At 40.3% G+C, this 26,852-nt stretch overlaps 1 protein-coding gene and 1 long non-coding RNA gene across 7 annotated transcripts in view; one reads left to right on the top strand and one right to left on the bottom strand.

Moving 5' to 3' along the window:
- The window catches only part of LOC309652052, an 877,231-nt gene that overhangs the window by 601,920 nt on the left and 248,459 nt on the right, over nucleotides 1–26,852 (top strand). The gene's annotated exons all lie outside the window — the stretch shown is intronic.
- FGF13 (fibroblast growth factor 13) overlaps nucleotides 8,912–26,852 on the bottom strand; it is a 528,165-nt gene continuing 510,224 nt past the window's right edge. For all 6 annotated transcript variants that reach the window (XM_082445451.1, XM_082445446.1, XM_082445447.1 and 3 more), the window contains 2 exons: nucleotides 11,335–11,533; nucleotides 8,912–10,085 (listed from right to left, as the gene is read on the bottom strand). In XM_082445451.1, the coding sequence (XP_082301577.1) occupies nucleotides 9,949–10,085; nucleotides 11,335–11,533 (336 nt within the window). In that variant the 3' untranslated portion in view covers nucleotides 8,912–9,948. The remainder of the gene's footprint in view (nucleotides 10,086–11,334; nucleotides 11,534–26,852) is intronic.

Raw genomic sequence — 26,852 nt, forward strand, 5'->3', positions numbered from 1 at the left:
CACCCTCCCTATCCCACCCCTCTAGGTGGTCACAAACCACCGAGCTGATCTCCCTGTGCTATGCGGTTGCTTCCCACTAGCTATCCATTTAACATTTGGTAGTGTATATATGTCCATGCCACTCTCTCACTTTGTCACAGCTTACCCTTCCCCCTCCCCATATCCTCAAGTCCATTCTCTAGTAGGTCTGTGTCTTTATTCCCGTCTTACCCCTAGGTTCTTCATGACCTTTTTTTTTTTTTTCTTAGATTCCATATATATGTGTTAGCATACGGTATTTGTTTTTCTCTTTCTGACTTACTTCACTCCATGTACCAAAATGTTCATTGCAGCTCTATTTACAACAGCCAGGACATGGAAGCAACCTAAGTGTCCATCGACAGATGAATGGATAAAGAAGATGTGGCACATATATACAATGGAATATTACTCAGCCATAAAAAGAAACGCAATGGAGTTATTTGTAGTGAGGTGGATGGACCCAATACATTTCTGATAAATAAATGAGTGTGGCAGATGAGGTCATCATTCTTGGAAAATGTTTATTTTGGGGTCCCCAGTCTTGATAGTAAGGGTAGCATATTTCATTCTCTTTAGCATTTCTGTGAGTTTTACTTTCAGCGTTTGAGGTCCAAATATGGTCCAGTGATAGAATAGTTCTAGATCCAGGGCCAAGGTAATGCGTGAATAGACTGGAAATTGCCTACGTACTATGTTTTGAGGGAAGGACTTCACACCCAGTTACCCAGAAAGCCTTTATCTTAGTCCATTCTGGCTGCTATAATAAAATACCACAGACTGGTATTTTCCTGGTAAAAAACAGGAATTTATTTCTCACAGTTCTGGAGGCTGCAAGTCTGAGATCAGGGTGCCAGCGCTGTCGGGTGAGGGCCCCTCTTCTAGGGTGCAGATTTCTCGTTGTGCCCTCCTATGGAGGAAGGGGTGATGGATCTGTGTGTGGTGGCTTCTAAAAACCACTAATCTCATTCAATAGGCGTCCACCCTCATGACCTAAGCCCCTCCCAAAGGCCCCACCTCCTAATACCATTACACTGAAAATTAAGAGTTCAACATATGAAATTTAGGAGGGACGTGTTCAGACCATAGCAGCCCTCAGTAGAATCCTAGACTGGGTTAACTGGAGTATCCTTAAACACTGACTCCAAAACCCTCGTTTTCCAAATAAAAAACCTGAGAGAGAAGTGACTCATTGTAGGTCATCAAGCAGGTGAGTGAGATGGCTAGAACTGGAGTGCCTATCTCCAAAATTCTAATAAAATGAAAACCACACTCAGCTTCTTTCCCCAGTGTTAGGCATTTCTTTAAGAAACAATGAGCTGGAATGGTCTGGAGCCTGGACTGAGGGATGTAGTGTGGGATTAGTCATGTATAAAATACAAACAGGAAACTTGTCAGTATTTCCTAATGCACATTTTGAAAATAACTTCCTTGTTGTCATTAGAGCAAGAGAACAAAAGAACGAATGCCTAAAGTGTGCTCCCTACGGAAGCGTCTAGGAACACAACCGAGAGAAAATTCCTGTTCAGCGTGGTTGGTCAGGTCGCAGAGGACTTGAAGTTCTGATGAACTACACGGTCAATGCTGAGTAGACAGTGACAGCACAATGAAGGGATCTAAGGTGGCTCTGGGAGCTTTAACCATCAACAGATGCAAGAATACTTTGAAAAGGTGGGACTTATTGGTTAAATAATCAAAGTTTATGCTGAAATGATTATTGAAAAGTGAGAACATTTAATGTAGGGTGGTTACTAAATAATAGGAATGGTTTTTTCCTTCTGACCTGAGAAAATTTTTTGTAGCTACATCTTGTAATATCTGGAAAGGCTGAATTTTATGGAGTTAGAAAAACATTGTTGAAAGGCTCAAATAACTACCAGATAACACCTTTATTTATAAAGACTACTAGGAGAGGAGGTGAGAGATTTGGAGGAAGACCACATGTGGAAGAGCCTCCAAGGGCCAAATCCAGAGGTTTAGAATTGATCAGACATTGTCTAATAAGGAAATAATATGGCCTAAAGGATTTTTAGGACGTTTATCTAGCTGGGATATGAAGGGGAGATAGTGGGAGACAATAGCATTAATTCAGGTGGAATGTTCAGAGAAGGTGGCTGTAAGAATGGTTAAAAAATAGAAAACAAAAAGCAAATAAATATTTGGCAACCCTCAATGATTAGCCATGGGAGATGAAGAGGCAATTCAAAGAACTTGTTTTTCTGAGCTTGAAGCTGGTAAGAATGGTCTTACTCCTGATTTGGGCCAGCTTGTGGGAAAGCTTAGTGAGTTCAATTCGTTATTGATGTGGAGAAATAGCTAAGCTTTAGGGGAATGTCTACATGGCCTTTGGGGCATGAATTAGACTTAGCCAGAGATTACGATTTGGAGATTCATTAGTCAGCAATGATTTGTGAAAACATGAGATCAGGTGAGCACTTGGAGGGGATGGAAAAGTAGAAGGGCAGAAGATTGAAGTGCAAGCCTTGTGGAACATCTTCAGCTACCCAGATAAGGACCTAGAATGTTTAAAAGCTACCTGGGAAAGAAGAACAAAGTGGAAGGAATTATTACCAGACTTCAAGACCTACTACAGAGTTACAGTAATTTAGACAGTGTAGTACTGGCATAAGAATCAATAAATATACCAGTAGGACTGAATAGAGAGTCTGGAAATAGACTCACACATATGTGGTTATTTGATTTCTGTCAAAGACGCCACAGCAATCTAATGTGGAAAGAAAAGTCTTTTCAACCAGTGGGGCTGGATATCCATATTGAAAAATTAACCTCAACTAGGACCTCACACCATACACAAAAATTAATTTGAGCTGGATCATAGCTGTAAACTTAGAAGCTAAGGACAAGACACAAAAATCAATAATAATAAAAGAAAATGTATAAATTAGATTTTATCAAAATTAAAATTTCTGCTCACTAAAAGACACCATTAAGACAATCAATACAAAGGCCATAAACTGGAAGAGAATATTCACAAATCATATATCTGACAAAGAACTGGTATCTGGGTTATATAAAGAATTCCTACAGATCAATAATAAAAAGACAATGCGATATACATGGGCAAATCAGGGGAGCACACACGTCACAAAGGAGGATACATGAATGGCCAATAAGCACATGAAAATGTGCTTGACATCACTAATCATCAGGGAAATGCAGATTAAAGCCAAATGTGATATCTCGACACACATACCAGAATGGCTAAAATTAACAAGACTGGATACACCAAATGTTGACAAGGATTTGGAGCAACTGGAACTTTTATACACTGCTGGTAGGAGTGTAAAAAAAAGTACTACTTTGGAAAAAGTTCTGACACGCTCATAAAATGAACCATACACCTACTCTAGGACACAGAAAATCCACTCCTTGGTATTTACCTAAGAGAAATGAGAGTCTATTTCCACAAAAACCTGCGTAGAACTGTTTATAGCAGCTCTCTTCCAAGCAGCCCAAATTTGGAAACAGCCCAGGTGTTGTCAACCGGAAATGGGTAAGCAAACTGTGGATATAGTCATATTTTGTAATACTACTTAGCAGTAAAAAGGGATGAAAGACTGATAACACACGACAACATGGATGGATCTCAAAAACATTTTCCTGAGCAAAAGAAGTCTTACACAAAGAGCACATATGTATGATAATATTTGTAATAAGTTCTAAAACAAAAACAAGTCATCTAAGGTGAAAAAAAATCAGACTACTGGTTGCCTGTGGGTGGTGGGTGCATATTGACTGGGAAGGGGCACAAGAAAACTTGCTGTGGTGCTGGAAACACTCTATGTTACAGGGGTGTTCCATGGTGTATGCGTTTGTCAAACCAAACTAATTGGTACACTTAAGAAGTTTGTACATTACATTATATGAAAATTTTAGCTCTCCTTCCCAAAGAAGTATACAAATAGTGTGTGTGTGTGTGTGTGTGTGTGTGTGTGTGTATGCGGGCATGTGTAGGTGCATGTATGTGGTGGTGTATGCAGAGGGAGGGAGAGAGGTTATTTTAAATAACTTTGGAAATCTGAAAATTCCAAATAAACTTTATTCAAAGGAAAAATCATTAAAATGTACATTTTAGATGGAAGGAATTTGCTTGAAGAAAGTTTTCCTTTCATTATCTTGCTGCTGCTTTTCTTTCTCTATGTGATTGTACTGGTCAAACAACCCATATTGCTTGACAAATTCTTTTCAGAGCAGGCAAAGAACAGATTGTTCAATAGAGAAGGGGGAATTAGTAAGACCCATCCACTCCAGTCTAATAAGCAAGGCTGTGAATCATACTTTGCTCATAGACAATTATCTTTGATTTTTGTCTACTGAAGAGAGTAATTTACTCATCGGGTTTTAACAAAACATATAGAGCAACTAGGTTTCAAAGACTTAGGTGGCTCACAGCCTCTTTCTGGCAATGAGACATAATGGAATGAAGCATTGCGGGGAGGCTATTCTTCTCCGGAGGACCACTTGCATAGCAGGGCCTCTGCCTCCTTTGGTCCAGCTACACTAGGCTAACTAATGTTTTCTGGACACTCAATGCTATTTAATGACTCTATGCTTTGCTTATATTGTTTTTTGTCCTAGAGCCACCTACACTACCTTTCTAGCTCATCTTTTAAGACTCAACTCAAAGATGAACTCTTCTTTGAAGCTTTTTCAGTTTCCCTCATCAATTTCTTACTTCACTGTGTTCTCCCGACACCTTGATTATACATTTTACAGTGTTTATACTAACTGACTAAATTTGATAGTTGCATGTCTACTATTCTAGACTGAGAGTCTCTGGAAAGTAGAACTTGTGTATTTGGTTTCTAGCACAGTTTAGTCACATGATACTCTACTTGATGCAGGTGACTCCAAGGAGATTTGAAGATCTCCTGACTGAAACCTCCGAGAGTAGGTAGCAGGACTCTTTATTCAGTGCCCTGCCCGCTACACACATGCGCGCACACACATGCACATACACCATAGGGCAGTGTTTTGTGTGGATTTGGCATGCAGTACGTTGGTGAACGTAATGATGATGTACTTTGAAATGTCCCTAAGACCCAGGAAACTCAAATGTTGTGCAAGCTGTTTTGTTCAGCTGTTTTATATTCAAGGGAAAACTATAGTACAGCCAGCCTTTGAGAACTAATTGAACCTAGTTTTGCAACTTTGAAAGAAGAAAAGAACACTTGGGTTGTAACCATCCAGGTTGTACCAGGGTATTAGTGATGGAGAGGTTTACATATATGAAGAATGTAAAGCTGAACAATTATTTCCAATTGGAGTTCCACTTTATTAATTCCAGTAAGGAAGGGAAATTTCCCCGTTGCTAAAACCCCAGAATCTCTCTTTTTCTGCAAGACTGACTCACTCTCAATCCATTTGTCCTTGCGTGAATGCTTTCTCCAGGGCTCAGCTACGTGCCGCGCTGCACTGACAGCTTATAAGGTGATAAATATCCACTGAGCCAACGACCTGAGCAATTGACTCCAAGGAGCCAAGCTTTTACTCATTCATCGCCCTTGTACATTTCTCTTACTCTAAGCATTAACTTTACAGAATCGAAAACAAATTATTTTAAGAGTGCACACAATTATTTAGAGTACAGAATGTTGCAGGCATGCTCATTTGTTGTGAGGACACACCTGGGCAATCCTCCTTAGTGAACAGAAGTGTCATAGCTTCAGAAGCCATCTTACTTTATTCTTCCTGGTATTTTTTGAAGTATAGCTGACATGTAATATTATGTTAGTTTCAGGTGTACAACATAGTGATTGATATTTTTATACATCATAAAATGATCACTATAAATCTAGTTACTATCTGGCCTCGCACACAATTATTAAAGTATTATTGGCTATATTCTTTGTGCTGTACATTACATCCCCTTGACTTGTTTATTTTATAAGTGGAAGTTTGTACCTCTTAATCCCCTCACGCCCCCTCCCCTCTGGTAACCACCAGTTTGCTCTCGGTACCTATGAGTCTGTTTCCCTTTTGTCTTGCTTTTTTTGTTTTGTTTTTTCCATGTTGTCACAAATGGCAAGATTTCATTCTTTTTCATGGCTAATATTCCACTGTATATTTATATACCACATCTTCTCTATCCATTCATCTATCAGTGGGCACTTAGGTGGCTTCCAGATCTTGGCTATTGTCAATAATGCTGCAATAAACTTAGGGGTGCACATATCTTTTTTAGGTTATCTTATTTACATTCTTTTTTTTTCAGTTGACGTATAGTTGATTTACAATGTGTTAGTTTCAGGTGTACAGCATAGTGATTCAGTTATACATACATATATATATTCTTTTTCAGATTCTTTAAAATTAGTGTTTTTGTTTTCTTTGAGTAAATATCGAGAGGTGGAATTGCTGAATCATATGGTAGCTCTATTTTTGACTTTTTAAGGAATCTCTATACTGTTTTCCATAGTGGCTGCACCAATTTACATTCCTACCAACAGTGTAGGAGGATTCCCTTTTCTCCACGGCCTCACAACTCTTATTATTTCTTGTCTTTTTTATAATAGCCATTCTGACAGGTGTGAGGTTAGGTATCTCACTGTGGTTTTGATTTGCATTTCCCTGATGACTAGTGATGTTGAGCATCTTTTCATGTACCTGTTGGCCATCTCTATGTCTTGAGTCCTGGCTTTTTAAACTTGGCTGTCCCAGCCTCCCTACTGAATAGACATATGTCACCTTCCCAGAGGAACAGAGAATCTCTGAGAACTTTCAGGGGCACATCTATGTGTGTGTGTATGTGTGAAGCGACTGATGAGAGACAGAGAGGCAGAGTGTGTGAAACAAAAATTAAAGGAAATATTGGGTTGACATTCGGTAAATTAGTTTAGAATCCTAATACTGAAAACCATCCATTGGGTGTTCTAGAAAGACTTCCTGCATGATGACAGAATTGCAGCTGTTACAAAGCTCTTCAAGAATGCCCACATAGAAACTGAAACATTGGAACACATGTGGCAGGGCTAATATTTTCAACCATGAGAAATGATACTGAAGTGTGTGTGTGTGTAATGAAGATGTGTGAAAGTATCACTGTTTGTAGGGAGGTATTTTGGAGGATGATTTAAGTATTGATTTATTTAAACACTACCTTCTGTTAAAAACAACTTGTGGCAGCTCGTTGAGAATGTTGGGACTAAAGGATTATTCCTGGGCATTTTGGCCCCTTCTTATTTATGCCAGGCTTCCCCAAGACACCAAGGTACTGACTTGTTTATGACTAGTAGACCTATGCTATTCCTGAACAATGAAAAAGCAAGAGCCGCAAGCAAACTAATCAATAACCAAACCTTAAAGTCCTTGGAGCAAGAGTGAGACAATGCACTACTTTTCTCTACGGACTGAAAATGAGTGAGACCGAACAGGGGGCAGGGTTGAGCAAGTCTACTTATGGTATATGGTACCCAGGCTCCTGTCCAAGCTGGGCAGGTAGCCTCTTTCATGCAAGCTGGACCTTACAGCTCTGGCAGGATGAAGGCTTAAGACGGGATCACAAGGTGACTGAGCTGAGCTGGGCTGGGCTAGGAGCTCCTGCTGAATCTGGCCCAGACATTTTAGGAATGGGCAGCCTCCCCTCTGTGCAAAAGCATGCTGCTTGGGGCCCCGGTAACTTTATCTGATGGATGCCCTGAAAAGTGCCAGTCAATTATGTTTCACCTGTTCCTCCACTCTTACTTACCTACATCGACTACTCCGAAAGCATCATAACCAGGCAATGGCAGCTTTGGGGAGCTAGTGAAAAGTCATCAACATTGAAAATGTTTATGGTTACACAAATGTATGCATTTGTCAACTCAACAAACATACACTAAAGATATGTGCACTTCATTGTAAGTTTTATATTAAGAGAAAAAACTGCAGGCACTTCCCTGCTGGTCCAGTGGTTAAGACTCTGCGCTTCCAATGCAGGGGGCGCGGGTTCAATCCCTAGTCGGGGAATAAGATTCCACATGCCGCGCGGTGGGGCCAAAAGATTAAAAATAAAAATAAGAGAAAAAACTGCAAACGAACATTGAACTCTAGTTACAGGTATACATAAGGAATTAGGAGGAAGTGTACAGATGTCTGCAATTTATTTTGAAATGTGTCAAACATAAGATGGATTGATAAATTGATGGACGGATAGATGTATAGTATAGTAATATGTTAATGGTGGAACACAGGTGTAGGTTTACCAACGTTCACTATAAAAATCTTTCAATTTTAATATATGTTTTGAAATTTTAATAAAAAAAGAAAATGTTTATGTTTTCCTTCAGTTCTCAGAGGTGGAAAGGACTTGAGATATTTAGTCCCGTTCTTTCCCTCTACTGAGAGAAATGAGAAACAGAGAGGGGGAAATGACAGTGTGAAAGGCAGGGAGGGTACTAGAACATAGGTGTCTTTCGTACAATGCATCACTGAATGGGAATGAGAATTCTTCTGTTCCAATGTGAAGTTCAAGTACAACAACCAGTACAATAACTACACTTTCAAGAGTGTTCGTGTTAATATAAATCTCTAGACTGTACATTATCTGAGGGCAGGGACCTGATGTACATAATTCAGTGTGTAACAACTCCAGTTTCTACCACAGTTCACGGCACATAATGGACGCTCAATAAATACACATTGGAGGATTTTTCTTTGAATGAATATAAAGAGTTTATTCGGTGCGTATCTGGGTATACAACAACAAATATTCAACAAATTTTTTTAACTTTTTTGTGCACAGGACAGAAAACTGCCTGTACATGCTATGTCCACTTTTGGAACACAGATTTTAACAATTATTAATGCACAAAATCTTACATATCATGCAACTCTATGCCAAGATTCCAACTTTCTTCCATGCAACAGATATGAAGATCTAAATGGAAACCTAGCTAAGTCTTAAACACTTTTCCAGAAGCAGGTATAAGTATATGTTGTTTAGGGGTAACCAGTCTTAACATTTCCTTGTACACAATATTCACACGCCAAATACAATGACAGGAGGACTTATACATACACAGATAAGACATTTCTTATTTTAACAACACAAAAGACAACATCACAGTTCCACAGTTCCTGTCTTTACACAAGAAGCCACAATAATAGTTTAACATGATAACACAAATGGAATTAAGAGAAATCTATACTTGAGGATAATCTTTTTTTTTTTAAGTAACCTTTACTGACTGGGGTTGACAACACAACACAATTTCTACGCACAAAGTACAGCACAAGAACTTGATCAGAATACTACGACTGTAAAGGAAAAAAAAATTTTTGGTAAAATCACAAGAACATTGTTACCTTGAGCCTGAGATGCCAATTCAGCTTCAACCCTGAATTTGGTTGAGTTGGATTAAGTGACACAGAGTCAATAGAACCATTGAATTCCAGAAATCATAAAGTTGTGCTATACCAAAGTAAAGAATACATACGAATCAAGCATAGATTGAAAACATTAAGCCAAGAAAACAACACGGTTCACAGAATTTTGTTTGCCCCTACAAAACATTGAAGCAGTTAATTTTGTTGTTTTGTTTTGTTGTTTGTTTTTGAAGAACAATGGTGGTCTTTTCAATTTTCTTGGTTGGAGAGCAATTGTTTTAATCAGCATTAGTGCTGTGAAATGTTTTTGGTTTGTCTTCCCCAAAGCATAGGTGAGATCATGAGAAAATTGGGCAGTCCTTCTCCCAGATTTAATTCACTGATCATGCTTGGCACTCTTTTTTTTTGCACAAGCTCGATCTAAATTATGGGGCGTTTGTATGGATGAGAAGAAGGTTTGATGGCAGATTAAAGTAGTGAACTCTGCCTTGTTTGTTTGGTAAACGTCACGGACAAATCTGAACTTTTGGGTGAAGGACTGCTAGACTTAACAGCACCTGGAGGTAAGGTTCTGTTACAGAGCCCTCGTTTTGCCCTCACTGGCTACGTTGACTCATTGTGGCTCATGGATTTGCCTCCATTCAGTACGCCGGAGACACTTCTGCTCTTGGTTGGGGTCCCACTTCCAGATCGGGAGAACTCCGTGAGGTCGTGCAGAGACGGCTCCTTGTACATGGCCACTGCAAAGCACAGAGACACGGCATCAAAGGCCACCGCAATGGCCCTCAACTTTCCTTCTGCCCACTAGGCTTCCAGGCTGGAGGCCAAACCTGAAAAATGCCGCTTTCAAGGACTCAGTAGAGAGCGGACTGGACCAGATGAAGCAAAATCCAATCTTGGTACAGAAGCGTCTAGAGAATTCTAATGCCTAATTTCCATCACTGATGGTTTTAGATATATGAGAGGATTAATGAAAAATGCGTTTAATAATGCTCTTAGAAGTTTAAATATGATCCACAGCATGCTGTGCAAGGCAAATATTAAAAATGAAAACATTTTCAAACACGGATTTCTCTCAGACTTTAAAATGAAACTCTCCAAGACTCTAAGTATTAGCACAGTTCTTAATGCAACAAATGGTAAATATTATTGTTGTGCTGTAAATAACAGCCCTGGCTTACGCTTATGGAGCACTTAGAACGTGCCAGATACTGTTGTAAGTGCTTCACGTGTGTTATCTCATTTAATCCACATGCGAATCCCATGAGGCAGGTGCTTTTATCCATATTTTACAGAAGGAACTTGAGCTCAATAATCTGCCCAAGACTATCTGGTTAGTAAAGGCGGAAGCTGGGCTTTGGACCCAAGTAATCTGGCTCCAGAAAATGTGCTGTCAAAGGGCGCTGTGTTGATTTGACTGGATGGTCTGCCCCTCCTGTAAACCGCTCTTCTCTGCCTGGATTTTCTACCGCTTTTCCACCACATCTCACTGCTTCTAACATCCCTACTTCCTGCAGCCCATTCCTCTCCCTCACCCTTTCTCATTTGCTACTAAGCTGCTATTAATGACCAAAAAGCAAAACTATGAATGAATGAAAATTGTTGGGACAATACTGTTGGGCCCTTAGAGAGATGGGCCCAAGGAGCTTTCTGATAAGTGTTAAGTATGCACACATTTTAGCACCTGTGTTTCTGTCCAGGGATCATTTTGGCATAATTTGGGGTTCTTGGCTGTCCTGAGTTAGCAATTAAGCTATTTCCACATAAGAAAGGTGTTACCACGTGCAGATATACTATGGAAAAGTTAAAATCAGGAGGTGAGATGCTATTGTCAATGCTTTAGTGTTTTTTTAAGTGTAAAACGTTACTGAATTTTTGTATAAATGCCTTAGTATGGAAGAATTGCATTCCACTTTCGAAAGCGTGATAAAGGATTGATTTCAATACCGATACTCATTTAATCCACAGCTGGTATAATATCAAGTTTACCTTTCAGTGGTTTGGGCAGAAAGTGAGCTGCAGGCTTGTTCTTCTTCACATGGTTTCCTTTCATGATCTCTCCTTCTTTGTTCAGACCCAGATACCACCCTCGGCCTGACTGCTGCTGACGGTATATCATTGATGAATATGTCACATAATAATTTTCAAACACCGATTCTTTGAATTTGCACTCAGGTGTGAAATGTTCCTACAAGAGAAGTAAATAAACAAAAGCTCAATATTTATAGCTATGAATTTCATGGAGAACCATATGGTATTATCCTTCAGGAGTTTAGGGCATAACTTTGTTAGAGCTTGTTATGACTGGTGTTCTGTTTTAATAGCAGAAACAATTATCATTGGAAACTAAAACTATATATAACATTTCATGTGATGCTTTAGAAAAAGCCCTAAGTGCAAGTGCTACTGATCAATGATTAGCTCTCTTTGTAATAAGGTAATGGAAAAATTAGAACCAGCCACCTAAGTGTAATGTATTAGAAAAATACAGGAGCCAAAGATTGAAAAGACAAGCATAAAACTGCCACATGGAGCTTTGTTCCCTTTGGGATTAAATATGAGAAAATAAACATCCGATCCTTGTACTTAATTTTCATAGATTATCCAGTTACTATGTACTATAAATTTTCAATTGCTCCAGGCTGAAATCTGTGTTATACTGTTACAATGCTTGCCTAGATTTCTAAAGAGGTGCTACAAAGAAAGACTACCTTTTACTTTTAGATAAACCAAATTGATTTTTTTTTCAGATCATTGGACCTTGACTTAAAAAGAAAAAAAAAAATTCCCTCATCACCCCATCCTTGCCTTACAGTAACATTTCACACAAATCAATATAGAAACAAGGAATTTACAGTAATTCTACAAGTAGACATGAGAGAGCAGGCCAGGAGACTTTGAACCCGGCAATGTGATTTCCTGCCATGTACGTGGCCATGTTTTCTTTGGACTTGCCCATACAAAAGAAGGGTTCCTGACCCAATAGACTGTTTTTGAAAACAAACAAAAAAACCCAGAAAACCTTCGTTCAAGTTTTGCAATATGTGTATGTATGCAATAAACAGCTATGTAAAATATCCATTTATAAGCAAAGTGAAATGAACAGCAGATTTTAATCTCTAAGTAATCCATAGAGTAGCAGTGGGTCCACTTGGAGTAAAAATGATGAGGAAAATGCGAAGTGAGCTACATGTGACAGTGGCACTAAGGAAGCCATTCGATTTGTACTATTTTCCTGAGATATTATCAGGAATAAGTTTTGATAAAACCCTGAAAAAAAACCCACCTTGCAATAAAAATATTGCAAGCTTTCTGGACACCTGTCTTTTCTGAATGATGTCTCCATGGTCCTACCTTCCTTCATGTCAGATAGCATTCCAAGCAAAGCACACTATCTGGGCAACAGACAGTGATTCACCATCAGAGGATCACTTCAGCAAAGAGGGACAGATTCCTCAAAGGAGGCAGCCTTTTTCTTAATGTTAAATAATTGAACACTTTTTTCTGGAAATCCACAAAATCTGTTTCACTCAGTAATCTCACTGGTTCCCCCATCTGGCTTCCAGGGTGCACAGATCAGAGTCATCTTTTGGGATAATTTCAGCCTAGGGGCATACTTGATAGAGCCTCAGAAGATTCACACAAATTCAACCTACTCAAGAAGCAACGTACTTCGAAGGCAACTATCACGTGGTAGGAACAAAAGTGTTCTATTTATGGGCTGTGAACGCTCCTCTTTGTAGAATTCTCAACATAGGGAAAGCCAAGGTATGTCTACAAAGAAATCTGACTAAAAGAGTCTCCATGTGTCCTCTAGGGATGAGGACAGTTGTATAGAATGTTGGTTTCGCCTTGCCTAGCGTAAAATGACAACCTGATGTGGCATTTAAAATTCTCCACAATCCAGGGACTTCCCTGGCGTTCCAGCGGTTAAGACTCTGCGCTTCCAATGCAGGGGGGCGCGGGTTCGATCCCTGGTCGGGGAACTAAGATCCCACATGCAGCGCGGTGCGGCCATAAATAAATAAATAAATAAATAAATAAATAAACAAATAAATAAATCTTCACAACTCAGTCGCTACCATGCCTTGTCTCCACCACAGAACCATGTGTGCCTTTGTGCCTTTACAGACGCCATTCATGTCATTTCTGTACCTCTCTACCTGCTGGCTTTCCTCTCATTCCTCAAGGTCTAGCTCAAATATGACTGCTCCTGGAATCATATATGATCTCTGCCAATCAGAACCGATGACACTCATATTTGTGCTCCTGGAAACTCTATCTACATCTCCAGCATGGCCCCGTGACCCAGGCGTGTGCATTCCTTGCTCCAGAAGGCAAGGAATTTGTCTTATTTCTGAATCCACCTTCCAGTCATAAAGGACTGGTCATACTGTCTAGCACATAGCAGACCACTTGGTCATTGCTTACAGGATCTGCATTGCAGAGATTCAGATTGAATTCAGAAATTCCAGGATTCAGAAGTATCAACCAGTAAAAAGTCCGCAGGGAATTTCCTGAATACCATAGAACGAAATCAGCTGTGTATAGAAGGAGGTTGTCATTGCAGGGACAGATCCTGCATGTGTGACTTCGTAACTGTTCAGAATAATAGATACTACACAGATACCGGCACCTACAACATGAGGAGGAAAAAACTCGGCAATTGTTACAACTATTGGAAAATGGCAAGGAAGGACTCAATGAACTGAATGCTCTGTCACATCCTGGCAACTTCTTAGTCATCACCACTAAATTTGGACTCAAGAACTCAGTAGAGAGGGAGGAAAATGAGGCCAAAAAAAGAATGTTGAAGCAACCAAAGGAGTGTTCTGTTCTCTGTGTGTGACACTGTCATTTTATCCAGTGCTGGAAGGAATAGGCAGAAGAGGCTTGATTTTTATCAAATGTAGAAAGATCTGAACATCCCACCCAATACAGGAAGGGCCACCAAAGGGAAGAGGGGTGCAGCTGCCTCTCTCTGTCTCAGCAGTGGTTCACAGAAATAACAGAAATTGGATCGGACCCTAACCAGAGAAGCCCTATTCAGAGAATACCAGGTAGACATCTGGCAAGGAATCAATCTCCTTTGATTGACCTGAAGCTGATTATTAGCGCTCTCGAAAAAGGTACCGTAGTGGCCTTGATACATAGTAGGCACTAAATAGAGGCAGTAGTCATTGTGCTCTGCATTTAATATGCATTAGATAAATACCTGCTATCATAATAAATGAATTAAAAAGATGTCAAGCATTCCTTGCACAGCCACTAAGAAATTATTTGGCATGAATACAAAAGAAAAGGCGCTTTATATCTTCTAACCTTTTATGCATCGATTTCTCTTAAAAGTTGTTTACCTCTCTTGCATATCTATACTAATTTCAGAGGAATAATGTTAGTAATGTTCAGAGGAATAACTCTGAAAAAAATATAGATATTCAATCTCTCTAAAATCTCTTCTCTGTAATCATCATCTCTATTCCCCTTAAAGTTCAAGGTTAGTTTTCTTCTCAGTGGATATTGAACTTTTTATCCAAGGAATCCATACTAGTTAGTTACAGTGATCATATTTTGGGTGACGAATGAAGAATCTACATTTGCAGAATGAGCAGATCCAGGAGCAAAACCTAATACCTCTCTTTTTTACCAATTTACTCACTATTAAGGGCAAAATAGTTCTTTGGAGGTTGAAATACCACTGACAAGAAGAAAACATTTGAAACCCTCAACATCAGGTCAATAGAGCATATAGGAGAATACTTACAGCTACAAATGGTGATGGTCAGCTGCCCTTATCAGGACATACCTCCACACAGACTTTGAGAGGCAAGAGAATAAGGCATTAACGCAATCAGTAACATTGGATATATGCAAAGAACCCCCAGATACAATGGTGTGCTACAAAGCATTTTGGCCCAGAACAAAGGCTCTGGACCTGGGTAAATTGCTATCCTCTTTAGGGTCAGAAGAAGCAACGGTGCCTTGAGTTGCCCCTGGCACCAAGGGCAAAGTATGGAGGAGATGCGTAACTCTCCGGCCTCCTGGAGCTGGAGCCAGTTCAGAAGAAGCATGGGCTGTGATGGTGGCTTCCTTGAAGGGAGCCAAGTAAGGGCCTCGTCACTCAGCAGGTGATGTGCAACTGTATCCTCAATAGCCATATCCAAAAAGGTGAGCGCTCAAAAACATCTGTATATCATGTACGCCATTCCCGTGCCCTAAACACATCTACGATAGCACAGTACACACACCACGACTAAGTGCCTTCCTGATTAAAAGAAGTCATTCGGCAAACATAGGCCTTAATAGCAGGTTTTTCATACTTTTGCCCCCTGCTTTTGTATTTTCAGCTATGCTACCAACAGATAGGGTGGCAGTGTTTCACTTGAGTCTGTACCTCAGTAGACTTTGAGGAGCGCCATGACTATTCTGGCCGTGCCATGCAGCATGCAGGATCTTAGTTCCCCAACCAAGGACTGAACCTGTGCCCCCTGCAATGGAAGCGTGGGGTCTCAACCACTGGACAGCCAGGGAAGTCCTGCCGTGACTACTGTAAACGTTTCCTTTGAACACATTTCTCTCAAAAGAAATCTTTTTTAAATGCGTTGCGCTGATTTCCTTGGATCTCAAGAGAGCAGCAGAGTCTGCTCAGGTTGTCCATACATAAAATGGCAACACTGAGGTCCTAGACTGTTGAACAAAGCCTGAACATTGAATATAAGCTTTCACATATGTATACGCTATGTCAAGCGCACAAATCCTGGTAGAGGTGAATGTTTCTCAATACATTTTGTTCTATTCACATGTAATATTTTCATTGGCATCACAGAACACAGAAAAACAGTTTAGACATCGATGAGTGAGCGTTTAAAGAAACTTTAAAAAATGAACCTAGTGAAACATGATTTCCTCTTTTCAGCAGGTGCTATAAACACATTATAACTGATCTATCTCTCCCTTTAATCCTCTCACTTCCTTCTCTTTTCCTCCTCTCTTCTGGCCACATTTTCAGTAGCCTGAAGATCCAATTAATTTAACAATCACTGCCAATAGCAAGGGTCACTCTTCTAATTCTCAGCCACGTTCTGATGACAATTAATTTTCTAGATTTAAAGTTAGCAGGTTATTGAAGCAGGTCTGACTTGTGTGCGTCAATTATTCCCCAGCCTAAAGAAAATAATATGCAAATTAAAATTAGATTTTCAACTCTGTTAAGAAAGAAAACAAAATAGAATCTTTAAAATATGGGGGGTGACACTGTAACTACCTATATTCTCTATATAAGCTTCCCCTCTATCGGTGATTTCAAAATCCAGGATTAATTATTATATTCAGGATTTTCATGTTCTCTCCCAGGGTATATTTGATGTGAATGAACTTCATTATTACTAAGATCAAAGCGCGGGAAAGAAGAGGTTGGGGAAGAGGGAATCAATACTTAGCCAGTGCACTGTAGCTAAACAAAATTATTAATTCAGGATAAACAGAGCTTGGTTTGTTCACTCAGATATCCTCTGGACTGTGGGATACTTGAGGGCAGCTCCTAGCATGGGGCCTGGCTTAGAGTCAATGATCAATATAACTCTGGTGAAATAAATAATGGAAAGAATGGAATGTCATAGGAAGAGGACTTGGGAGCTAGCTTATACAGATCCAAAAAAGGGTTAAACGTGGCGGGGTATGAATAGAGGGCTGTTTTAGAGGAGAGACTGACAAGTCAGAACTTGCCTGCCAGGGCAGAAAGAGTAGGTGATAAAAGTAGGAAAGCAGTCTACAGATAAATTCAATTTAAAAAACTGGAGAGGGAAGGAGAGAGGGAGGAGTGGAAGGGAAGGATGGAGGGAGGGAGGTGGAGAGGGAGGAAGAGAAGCGGGACCAATAAAGATAAAACTGATGCTGCAGCTGCAAGAATAAAGAGATTTCCTGGTAACCAAGATATAAGCATTAGACTGATACTCTTGGTCTTTGGGTCCGCAAATAGCAGACATTGCAACTAAATTCTATTAACTTGATTTTTGTAAAATGGCGGGGGGGGGGGGGGAACACCTGACCTTACAGGATGGACGAGGAGCCAATGAGATGATGTATGTGAGAGAAGCTCTGAAAATTGTAAAGCTCCATTCGCATGAAACGTGGGATTACTCTGATAATACATGCCCAGAAAACCAAGGCAAAATAAATAAATTCTCTCTTCTTTTCGAAGTTCTTTTCACCCTGGAATCAATTTCTAAAGAAAGGATCTGCCTATATGTGTTTTATTAACACGGAAGGAGATAAATTCTGCCAAAAATTAGGACTGCACATGAATGACACTCAGTGTTCAGTGTTCTCCTCCAAGCTTGGTTCCCCGAAAACTGTTTTGCTTCCTTCCATTTGTCATTTTGGTCTGCAGTCGGCTGAAAAGGCTGCAGTGCTTCAAGCCACAGCACTAAAGAAATGAAGCACTGAAAAATGGGCTTCGTGAAATACCATGCCACAAAATGACTTCAAAGTACCCATGCTAACTGGCAACCATTTGTAAAGAAACACAGATTATAATTAAGAATATGCACATGGGACTATTTCTCCTCATATGGTTATAGTGAAATTTCTTGGTAGCAGTTTTGTATTCCAAGATATCTAGTAGACATTTTCATTTACCTTATGTTGAGCCCACAAAATAGGGCAGCAGAGTATTGCTTTTTCTCAACTCTTCACAAACAAAAAATGAAAAAAAAAAAAAGTTAATGAGTTTGTCAACCGATGCCCTGTTTAAAACAGAATTAGGATGCAGATATGACCACATTTTAGCCCTGGGGTTCATTGAGTCCTTTGTATTGGCTTGTTCTGGATTGTCATATATTTCTGTAGAGCCGTCTCATGCAATGTCAAATTTTACAATTTGTTTTATAAAATACACTGAAATAAGCTACAATAAAGCAGGAGACAAAACAAAAACACCATATCCCTTACAGAGCCTAAGAGGGGTGATTTTTGTTGTGATAAAAAAATTACATGATCCTAAGGCCTCACTCAGCTCCAAACCTGGTCAGCAGATACATTTTGAAATGGAAGTAACTTGCTGAGACTTGTGACAAAGAAGAGGGACAGGCCATACGTCTCCAGGGTTGTATAACTGGCCCAAGGCAGTGTCAGTCTGACCCAAGCCTTGCAGAAGAATACAGATTGGTTAAGAATCCAATTAGCAGAAGATGGATTTCACTTTACATATGTTACAGAGACTGTGGCCATCATATTACTTTTTTTAATCTTACTAGATTAAATCTTGCTGTTGAACAAAAATCTGTGGAAAAGCATTTTTTTCAACTGAAGAACACTTCTCTAAAGTGAGTAATTCTCTCCAACTTTTTTTGTCTATTATGTGTATTAACTCGTGCTGTTGGCTTTTCTTATAAGCAGGGCTGACCTATGTGTTTTGAAAGGGGAATCAAATATCAGATATGATTTCTAAAAATAAACTTTCCTGTCTTTTGGCTGGTTACTGGAATTAATCTGTGACCATTAGCTAACTATTCTCTGTTACTGTGAAGAAGCTTTCTAATTTGTGGCAAGATTCCTCTGTATAATAACTTCACAGGGGGATCTAAGCCCATGGGCTTCCAAAATACTTTGGAAGTATTTGTAGTCAGCGAGAGAATAAGCTTAGTAGGTTGTATCCTTTTAAATAGCTCTTCCAAGCTCCTGTCCAAAAATTCAAAGCCTGGGAACTCTGAAAACTTTTCCTAGACATCCAACAAACTGTCATGCAAAGGAGAAAGGTTCTTTCTGCGTAGATCAATTGAAAAAACTCTGGCAAGGTAGGTGGCCTATTAAAAATAAAATCATACCCACGTGGGTGCATAGCTTGTTCTAGTACTGCAGGCAATTGTGAAGGTGGTAATTCTGATTTGTACTGGATAGCGGTTGTGTTAGATTTGAGAGGGTCTGTCTCTGTAGAAGAGAGTCATTTACAATTGCCAGGAGTCTACTTCTTCAAAGACTTTCAGAGAAATCTTCTTATTTTTTCTCTTGCACAGGAAGGAAAGCAGTGCCACTGCTCAGAAGGAAATCACTAATGCCTGCTTTCCACTGCAAACCAGAAAACCTGGAATCACAGGGCAGGGTGCAAAGGCCTCATCTATAAACCAAGGATGAGAAAGATGTCGTAGAGGGCTATTGGACTGCCACATCACATAACACCTGCAAATGACTTCTGGGGATAGGAAATCTTACAGAGTCCTCTTTCTATATAGAGAGCACATTTCCACTAACACTTGCCCCTTGGAAGGAGCTAATGAAAGGATGCTTGCGACAGTCACCTACCATGAGTCTGAGTAGTACTCAGGGGTAGTCAGGGGTAGTCAGTAGTACTCAGGGGTAGTCAATTCATTAAGTTAAGACTCAAATGGAAGAATTCATTCTCAACTACTCCTTACCCCGAGAGCCTAGGCCCGTTTGCGTATATAACGATCTGACTTAATCTCGACAGCAGGCCTCTGTACCAGCTTCAGAATGGCCTGAGAGAGGAGTTCTACCACCTCACAAGTGAGAAAGCCACAGGAAAGAAGCCCTTAACAAGCCATTCCCTTATGAACTCAATTGCAAGTGCGCCTTTTCACCCAGTCACTGTGTAGACAAGAGCTGTGATGTCAATTCTCTTCTCAATGGACACTTCCAACATTGGCTGAAGGTTCAGCCCTTCCTCCGATTCGTGTGCCCTGGCTCTCTGAACACCAAAGAGCTCTGTTCAAACCTGCCTCTTCCACCTTCCAGATTTCTGACTTTGGGCAATTTACCTGGGCTCTGATCTTGCATCTCTAAGAGGAGAATAGCACCATGTGCCTCCCAGGGAGGACTGCAGAGGGCATGGAAAGCAGCTAGTGTACGTGTAGGTGCTCACAGACTGCGGGATCCCTTGCCTTGACTTAATTTTCTGTTCATGTGACAGCTAGGAGAATGTAGCCTCCTCCCCACCCCACTCCCAACTTGAAACTGGTATGAAAACTAGTGGTTGTCAACGCAAACAAACGGAGTAGAGAAGCAGCTTTCCGGTTCACAGAGAGGTTCACGTTACACATTAACTGTATGGGTGAGGATTACTTTCGTTGTGATTCCTTTGCAAGGGTAACAGTACATGCGCTCTTAATTTGGGGTTTAAAATATCCTAGGATTCTAAAATTTGAATTACTGTAATGTGTATCAGTGAACCCACATGACATTAAAGAGATTTGTGAACTAATCCAGTATTAATGGCCCAAACGACATCTACATGTCTCATTTTAATTATTATGCCACAAAAGTACAACATTATGATCTCATTTCTTTTGTTCTAAACCAGTGTTTTTCTAGTTCTACTTTCATAATGCAGGTTACTAATAACAACAATACTGAAAAATCTAATAGTACCTTATGTTTAAGCAGCGCCTACTTTTAAAGTTTTCTACAACTGCTTAAACAGTTTTGGCAGTCGAATGACAGATAAGGGACAGTTTAATAATGATGATGATAAGAAAGGTAATGATTACAATGGATTTGGTAGACCTTTTTTTTTTTAACAGTTGAAGAAATGAAACCAGAGATATTAATACACTGGAATCTGGCTTTCACACTTTCTTTTAGAGAATGAATCCAGAGCAGGGAAGCAGCTCCTTCCAGAGGAAGCTGAAATCTGTTTAAGGTAGCTGGTGCTGACACGTGAGAGACCCTTATTTTAAGGCAACCTGATCTCTAAGGGCTGAAAAACACCGAGGACCCAGCAGTGCTAACTGGCCCTGGGCTGCAGAGGGAAGGAAGAGCTTTAACTCAGAGCACAAGCCAAGCCCGCCAGCCGGTCTGCCACTGGCTTCTCCATCAGGCCAGGCAGCTTCCCATGGATCTTACGTAAATGTGTCCATGGAACATTCTCCTAGCTCATGCCATGAAAACTTCATTCTTCTACTGAAAAATATTCATCTCTGAATCTCAGCACACTTGGGTTTTTTTTCTTTTTTTTCTTTTCAGGGACCTCTCTACACTTGGAGTTTTTAGGGGATGACCCCAGAGCAATTTTACTGAAACCAGGCACAGAGGTGGGTAACGGTAAAACCAGCCTAATCAGAGTCCTGCGTACGTGCATACGCTCGCAATAGAGACAGACAGACCGACAGACGGGGGTGGCAGACAAAAAGAGAACCAGAAGTGAACACAGAGAAAGTCAATGCGATGATTTCTTCTCTTTCCCAATTCTGTAATCCTGTGGCCTTTGAGAAATGCCACCGTACAAGGGGGAAGGTGGGAAAGTGAGCCATCTCACTTGTTGGAGAAAATCTGTTTCCTGTCCCAATTCCCAGGTGTGCTCAGACCTCAGGGTAAAATCTGAGAAGCCACCTAGGCCAGGTTGTTCTTCTGTTAGTATCTATAGTTAGTATCTATAGAGGAGCCTGATAAGCGAATAAACCTATTTCTTCCTCGAGATTTTCCTATGTGTAATGTACATCCATCTCCGAAAGAAAAGAAAAAGGGAATCCAGGTCTTTCGAGAAACTCAGGATGAGTGCAAAATTCATTAAAATAAGATACTTCGAAATATGAACGTTGCTATCATAAAGTGAATTATATTTTCATAAGAGGAATGTAATGCTCAGATGTGTAGCTATGGTGCAGTAAACAAGACAACGGTTCCCTATTTATGACCAAACTGTGGTCACCTGTGATGCCATTTATTACAATCATCACCTGATATTATGGTTAGGGAGAAACCACTGCAGGGAAGCCTGAATTCTAAGAACGCAATGCTTTACAGGAGTGTTTAAACCGAGTATCCAGCTACAATTCATAAATGAGCTTCTGATAGCTTAGTTTAAATTAAATTTGGTCTGTTCTAGATTTCCTGAAATACTGCAACATTTTTAGATTAATTTTTTAAAGGGTTTTGATGACATTCAATTTTGAGATAGGCAAATTACAGTTCTTTATCAAAATATGCAATTTCAATTTTCAAATATTTGTTACCTTAAGTATTACCGGAGTTTGAAAACACAATGCAAGAATATAATATAAACTCCGAGGATATATCAAAATGATTAATACTTCATAAGCTGTGCACAACCATGACCTGTTTGCAATAATTTTCAGCTTCCATTTTCAACAGTGTAGACTGTTAAAGCGTTTGCATGAGAATGCAAAATATATAAATTATCCCTGCAGGGAACACTTAAAACTTAAGGTAATTATATAGCATAGAAGTGACTTCAAAGAACTCCAACAAAATAACAAATAATTCTACAGTCACCCTTTAAAATGCTTATTATTCTGTGTTACCAGTGATCTTGACCACTAAAATCCCTCTCTTTACAATTATATTCACATTATCAATTCTTGCTTTGTTCTCTTACCATCAAGCTCTTACAGCTGGCCCTGAAAATTTGCATGCTGTAAAAGCTGAACTAGACAGCTAGTAGAGATGAATTCCCCAGTTATATCCATGCTGTGAACAGAACCATAACACCCCCTTAATATATCTTATCATTGCACTTTTATACTAAACACGCATCCAAATCAAGTCCTATTTTTTACATTCCTCCTGTTCAAAATCTTTTAATGGCTCCCTGCTGCCTACAGGATAAAATCCAAACTCCCTGGCCTGGTGTTCAAGGCCCTCCACAATCGCGCACATGTGTTCCTACAACTTTAGCATAAGATTCCTCCAATCCAGCCAGATTGGAGAAGTAAGGCCAGGACCAAAAGGAGCAGAGATTTTTCTTATGAATGGAAAAATATCTCCTCCAAACCAATTAGTGTGCTTCGGAAGCTGGGATATTCACTGTGATTAGAGAGAATTACTGGGTCACGGGGAATACATAACTAATCTCTCTTGAGTTGCTTTCTTAGGCCCTGCATCCTTCTTAATTTTTTAATTCAAACAAATGCTTTGCACTTCTGGAACATCCGAGCAACCTCATGTCATGGTTCCACGCACTGTGACTTAGCAGGGGCTGCCCCCGGGTATGCAATTCTCTGGGGGCCACTTGCTAATAATCGGCACCTCTTCCTTTCACGGCACACGGAGGAAAAAGAGTCAAACGTCAGCATGCCAGGAACCTCCAGGCTCAGCTTCGGCTGGAATGCAAAAGCACTTTACAATTGATTATTTCTGAAGACTTTTCACAGTATCGAGGAAGAGGGTAATGAAATTGTATCTGAACAGAAGGAAGCTAAATTATTTATCTCATACTAATTTATACCAGATGGCTGGTGATGAAAAATCTATACAGGCAAATCTGCTGTATATATTACTTTAAAGATAATCAAGGGGGCTAAAACTTTAAATGGTCACAATATATTTGGATTTAGTTTTATGGCTCCTATCGATTCCACACATAGGTTCTTCTACGTGCACGTGATTGGGACATGATAAATCGTATCACCAAGTCATTAGAAGCTGCGTCATCTATTCATGAATTACATCAGCAGTTGGATTGCTTCTCTTTTTTTAACCCGCAGAGAGAACACATTTGGGATGTTGCCACACGAGGGTGCCTACTATATCCCTCTGCATCAGGAGGGTGCAAACGACACTCCTTCCCCAAGAGAAAGAGAAGGAGATGGCCCTTCAGCGAGATCACAGCCCTCAGAATGAAACTCCCTCACTGAGCTTCAGGCAGAACTGGTTAAATGCTGACTTCCGACTACAATAAACAGTTGATGACTGGAAGGGAGATAGGGTGTACCAGATGTACATCCTTTTCCTTTTCTGCCCAAGTTATGTCTCCTGGGAGAGGGCTGTATGGGTTCAACATCCAATTTGGGCCTGTCGTGGATCCATTTCCTCTCTGCTCTGAAGCCCACCACTGGAGAAAGCCCACCCTTGTTCTTTGGTTGACTCTCAAATGCCAATAGTTCAGGAAAGGATGGAAGACATTCAATTACACGTGCTGGTTCATATCAGACAAACCACGTTCACATGAGCCTAGCTACTCGATACTGTTCTCCAGGTAAAGCAGGTAAAACTTCTGGCCCCGGAAAGGAATTGGTTTGTGTACAGAATCCCAAAGTATGATTCGCCTAGTGAATCAGAGCTTCTCTGAACAACATCTTTATATAATGTTTATTATTTTGCAGAATGTGCAGTATCATCTCTGGTTGACTTATGAAGACCGATTATCTTACATAATTATGGGGGTTGTATGCCTTCAAGTCAACAAAGATTTTTTGAGTGCCTATCGCGTGCACCATTTTTCCTAAACTAGATGCCGATACTCACGGTGCTTTAGCACTCTGGGGAGAGCAATTGCTGTCCCCCAACAGCTGTCCAAAGAGCACTTCCCAAGCTGCACCCAGAACTCATGCAATGCCCCCAAGTGTGTTCTTACGGTGAGAGACAACAGACCAAAATTGAGTTCCATAGTCTATTGTGGCCAAGCAAGATACAGACCTACTGTGGGTGAATATCTTCCCACTACGATAACCTGATTGAGCATTTATCTCATTTGCAAAGGATTCATTTAGTAATTTCATCTGTTACAGTTAAGTGGTCTATTGTCAGCAGCAGCAGCAGCTAAGCATTTACCAATCTCTGAAAAAGCATGACCATCCCAGGTCAAGGTATAGATTAGAACAGTAATAGCTTATGTTGAAACCTAAAAACAAATCCTTCAGAATCACATGAGAATGATCAAAGTTGCCACTGTGATATTACCTAAAGGAACACAGAACCCGTACATTCTATGACTAGCCAAACTCGAGTTAATTTAATCATAGTAACTAACTGCAAGTGATACTGTACACCATCTGCCAATATAAGATAATAAGGCTCCATTGTTAAATTGCTGTCCTGCACGGCGAGGTTACTAGTACTCCAATCGCCAGCAACAATATGCTGTAAACACACTTTGGTGTCGCTGAAGTTATACTTTCTGCAATTCTGATTTACTGAAAGAATGTTTTCAGAAGCCAGATATTTGCAGAAAATCAGGGAAAAGGCATGAACAGGGGGGCTGTGAGCTAAGTGACCAGAATAAAAGACAGTACGAATACTCCTTTCAGTGAACACTAACAGAGTTTCAAATCTCAGAGCTTTGGGGGTGACTCCATAGGCCATGCCCAGTTGTCAGGGACTTTGCTAATTTTCTAGCGTTACAAAGAACCAGGAGGGGACAAATCAAATGGATGTGACGCCATCAGAACTTCGGTGTTTAACTTTGCGCCAACACATCAAATTACCGGTGCGGTTCCAATGAGAAAGCAGAGACGGGTGTGTACACAGCAACCTGTCACTAAAGGACAGACGTAAACACAAAGTCGGTGTGAGAACTGCTGCAGATTACATTTTGTCTTCTTAGCAACATTAACTCTCTGTTCTTTTAAATAGTCTTAACGTTTATCCAAAGTTGCTTACTGTATTTTGAGTGAGCAATAATAGGTTCGATTTTCCCTGAGCCTGAGTCACAGCCTGGTAGTAAATTAGCTGCTCAGGAAGGTGCGTTACTTCCTTGAGGCCACTGAGCCATCATTTAAGGCATTAAGGCTTGCTTTCGCTTATCAAGATGCTACTGACTCCCTTCAGCAGGAGCTGTTTTTCCTGCACTGCTGATGCCTGAGTTAAAGGAATGTACTCGTTGTTTTCCCTCCTTGCATTATGGATGGGATGAATTGCGCTAATGACACATTCTTGTCAACTGCATTGTGACCCATGGAGCACATGCCCGTGATGTTTATTCTGCAGCTGCAGAACAAAGCGAAGTCCATGAGGGCTGGGGGAGACCGTAGATTTCCTCGATAGCACCCTCTAATTGACTGTGTTAGTGGCCACTAGCGCCATAAAAGCCACCCTTGTAGTAAAACAATAATTTACCACATGAGGCAAATCCTGTCGCTCCTCTACTCAACACCCTCCAATGGCTTCCCTTCTCAAGAATCAGAGGCAAACTCCTTACCTTGGACAATAAGGTCATATGTTATCTGATCCCAGTTATTGATACTTCTCTATTCTCGTCTCTCACTTGCCCCCTTTTTTTTTTTTCACTTTATGTCAGTTACACTGGCTTCCTAGCTTGTCCCTTGAACATGCCAACCATATTCTCACCTAAGGGATTTTGAAATTGCTGATACCTCTGTCTGGGATGTTTTTCCTTTAGATGTCCACCTTAACAGAGAGGCTTTCCCTGACCACCCTATATGAAAGCTGCCCCTATCTCTCAGCATGCCCTGTCCCTCTAACCCTGCTTGTTTCTTCTCCAAAGCAAATTATGTATGAATTTGTTTATATCTACTTCTGTCTACCTGCTCTAGAACATAAGCTCCATGAGGACAGGGGTTATGCTTTGTCCATTGTTGTATTCGAGTACTTGGAACAGTGCCTCAAGCTCTGCATTCACACCATAAAAATTTGCTGAATGAATAGATGGATGAATTCTGGTGGCGTGATAAATTGAAGGGACAAGTTAGTCCAGATTATTAAGGTCTCTGCATAAGTATTAAAGAATTAGATTTGTCATAAAATGATACTTTGGCTCCTTTGAGGTACAGTTATTGGGGCGTTCATTTTCACTGTGG

The sequence above is a fragment of the Balaenoptera physalus genome (genome assembly GCF_965194825.1).
Source record: "Balaenoptera physalus genome assembly, chromosome: X".
Classification (NCBI taxonomy): Eukaryota; Metazoa; Chordata; class Mammalia; order Artiodactyla; family Balaenopteridae; genus Balaenoptera; species Balaenoptera physalus.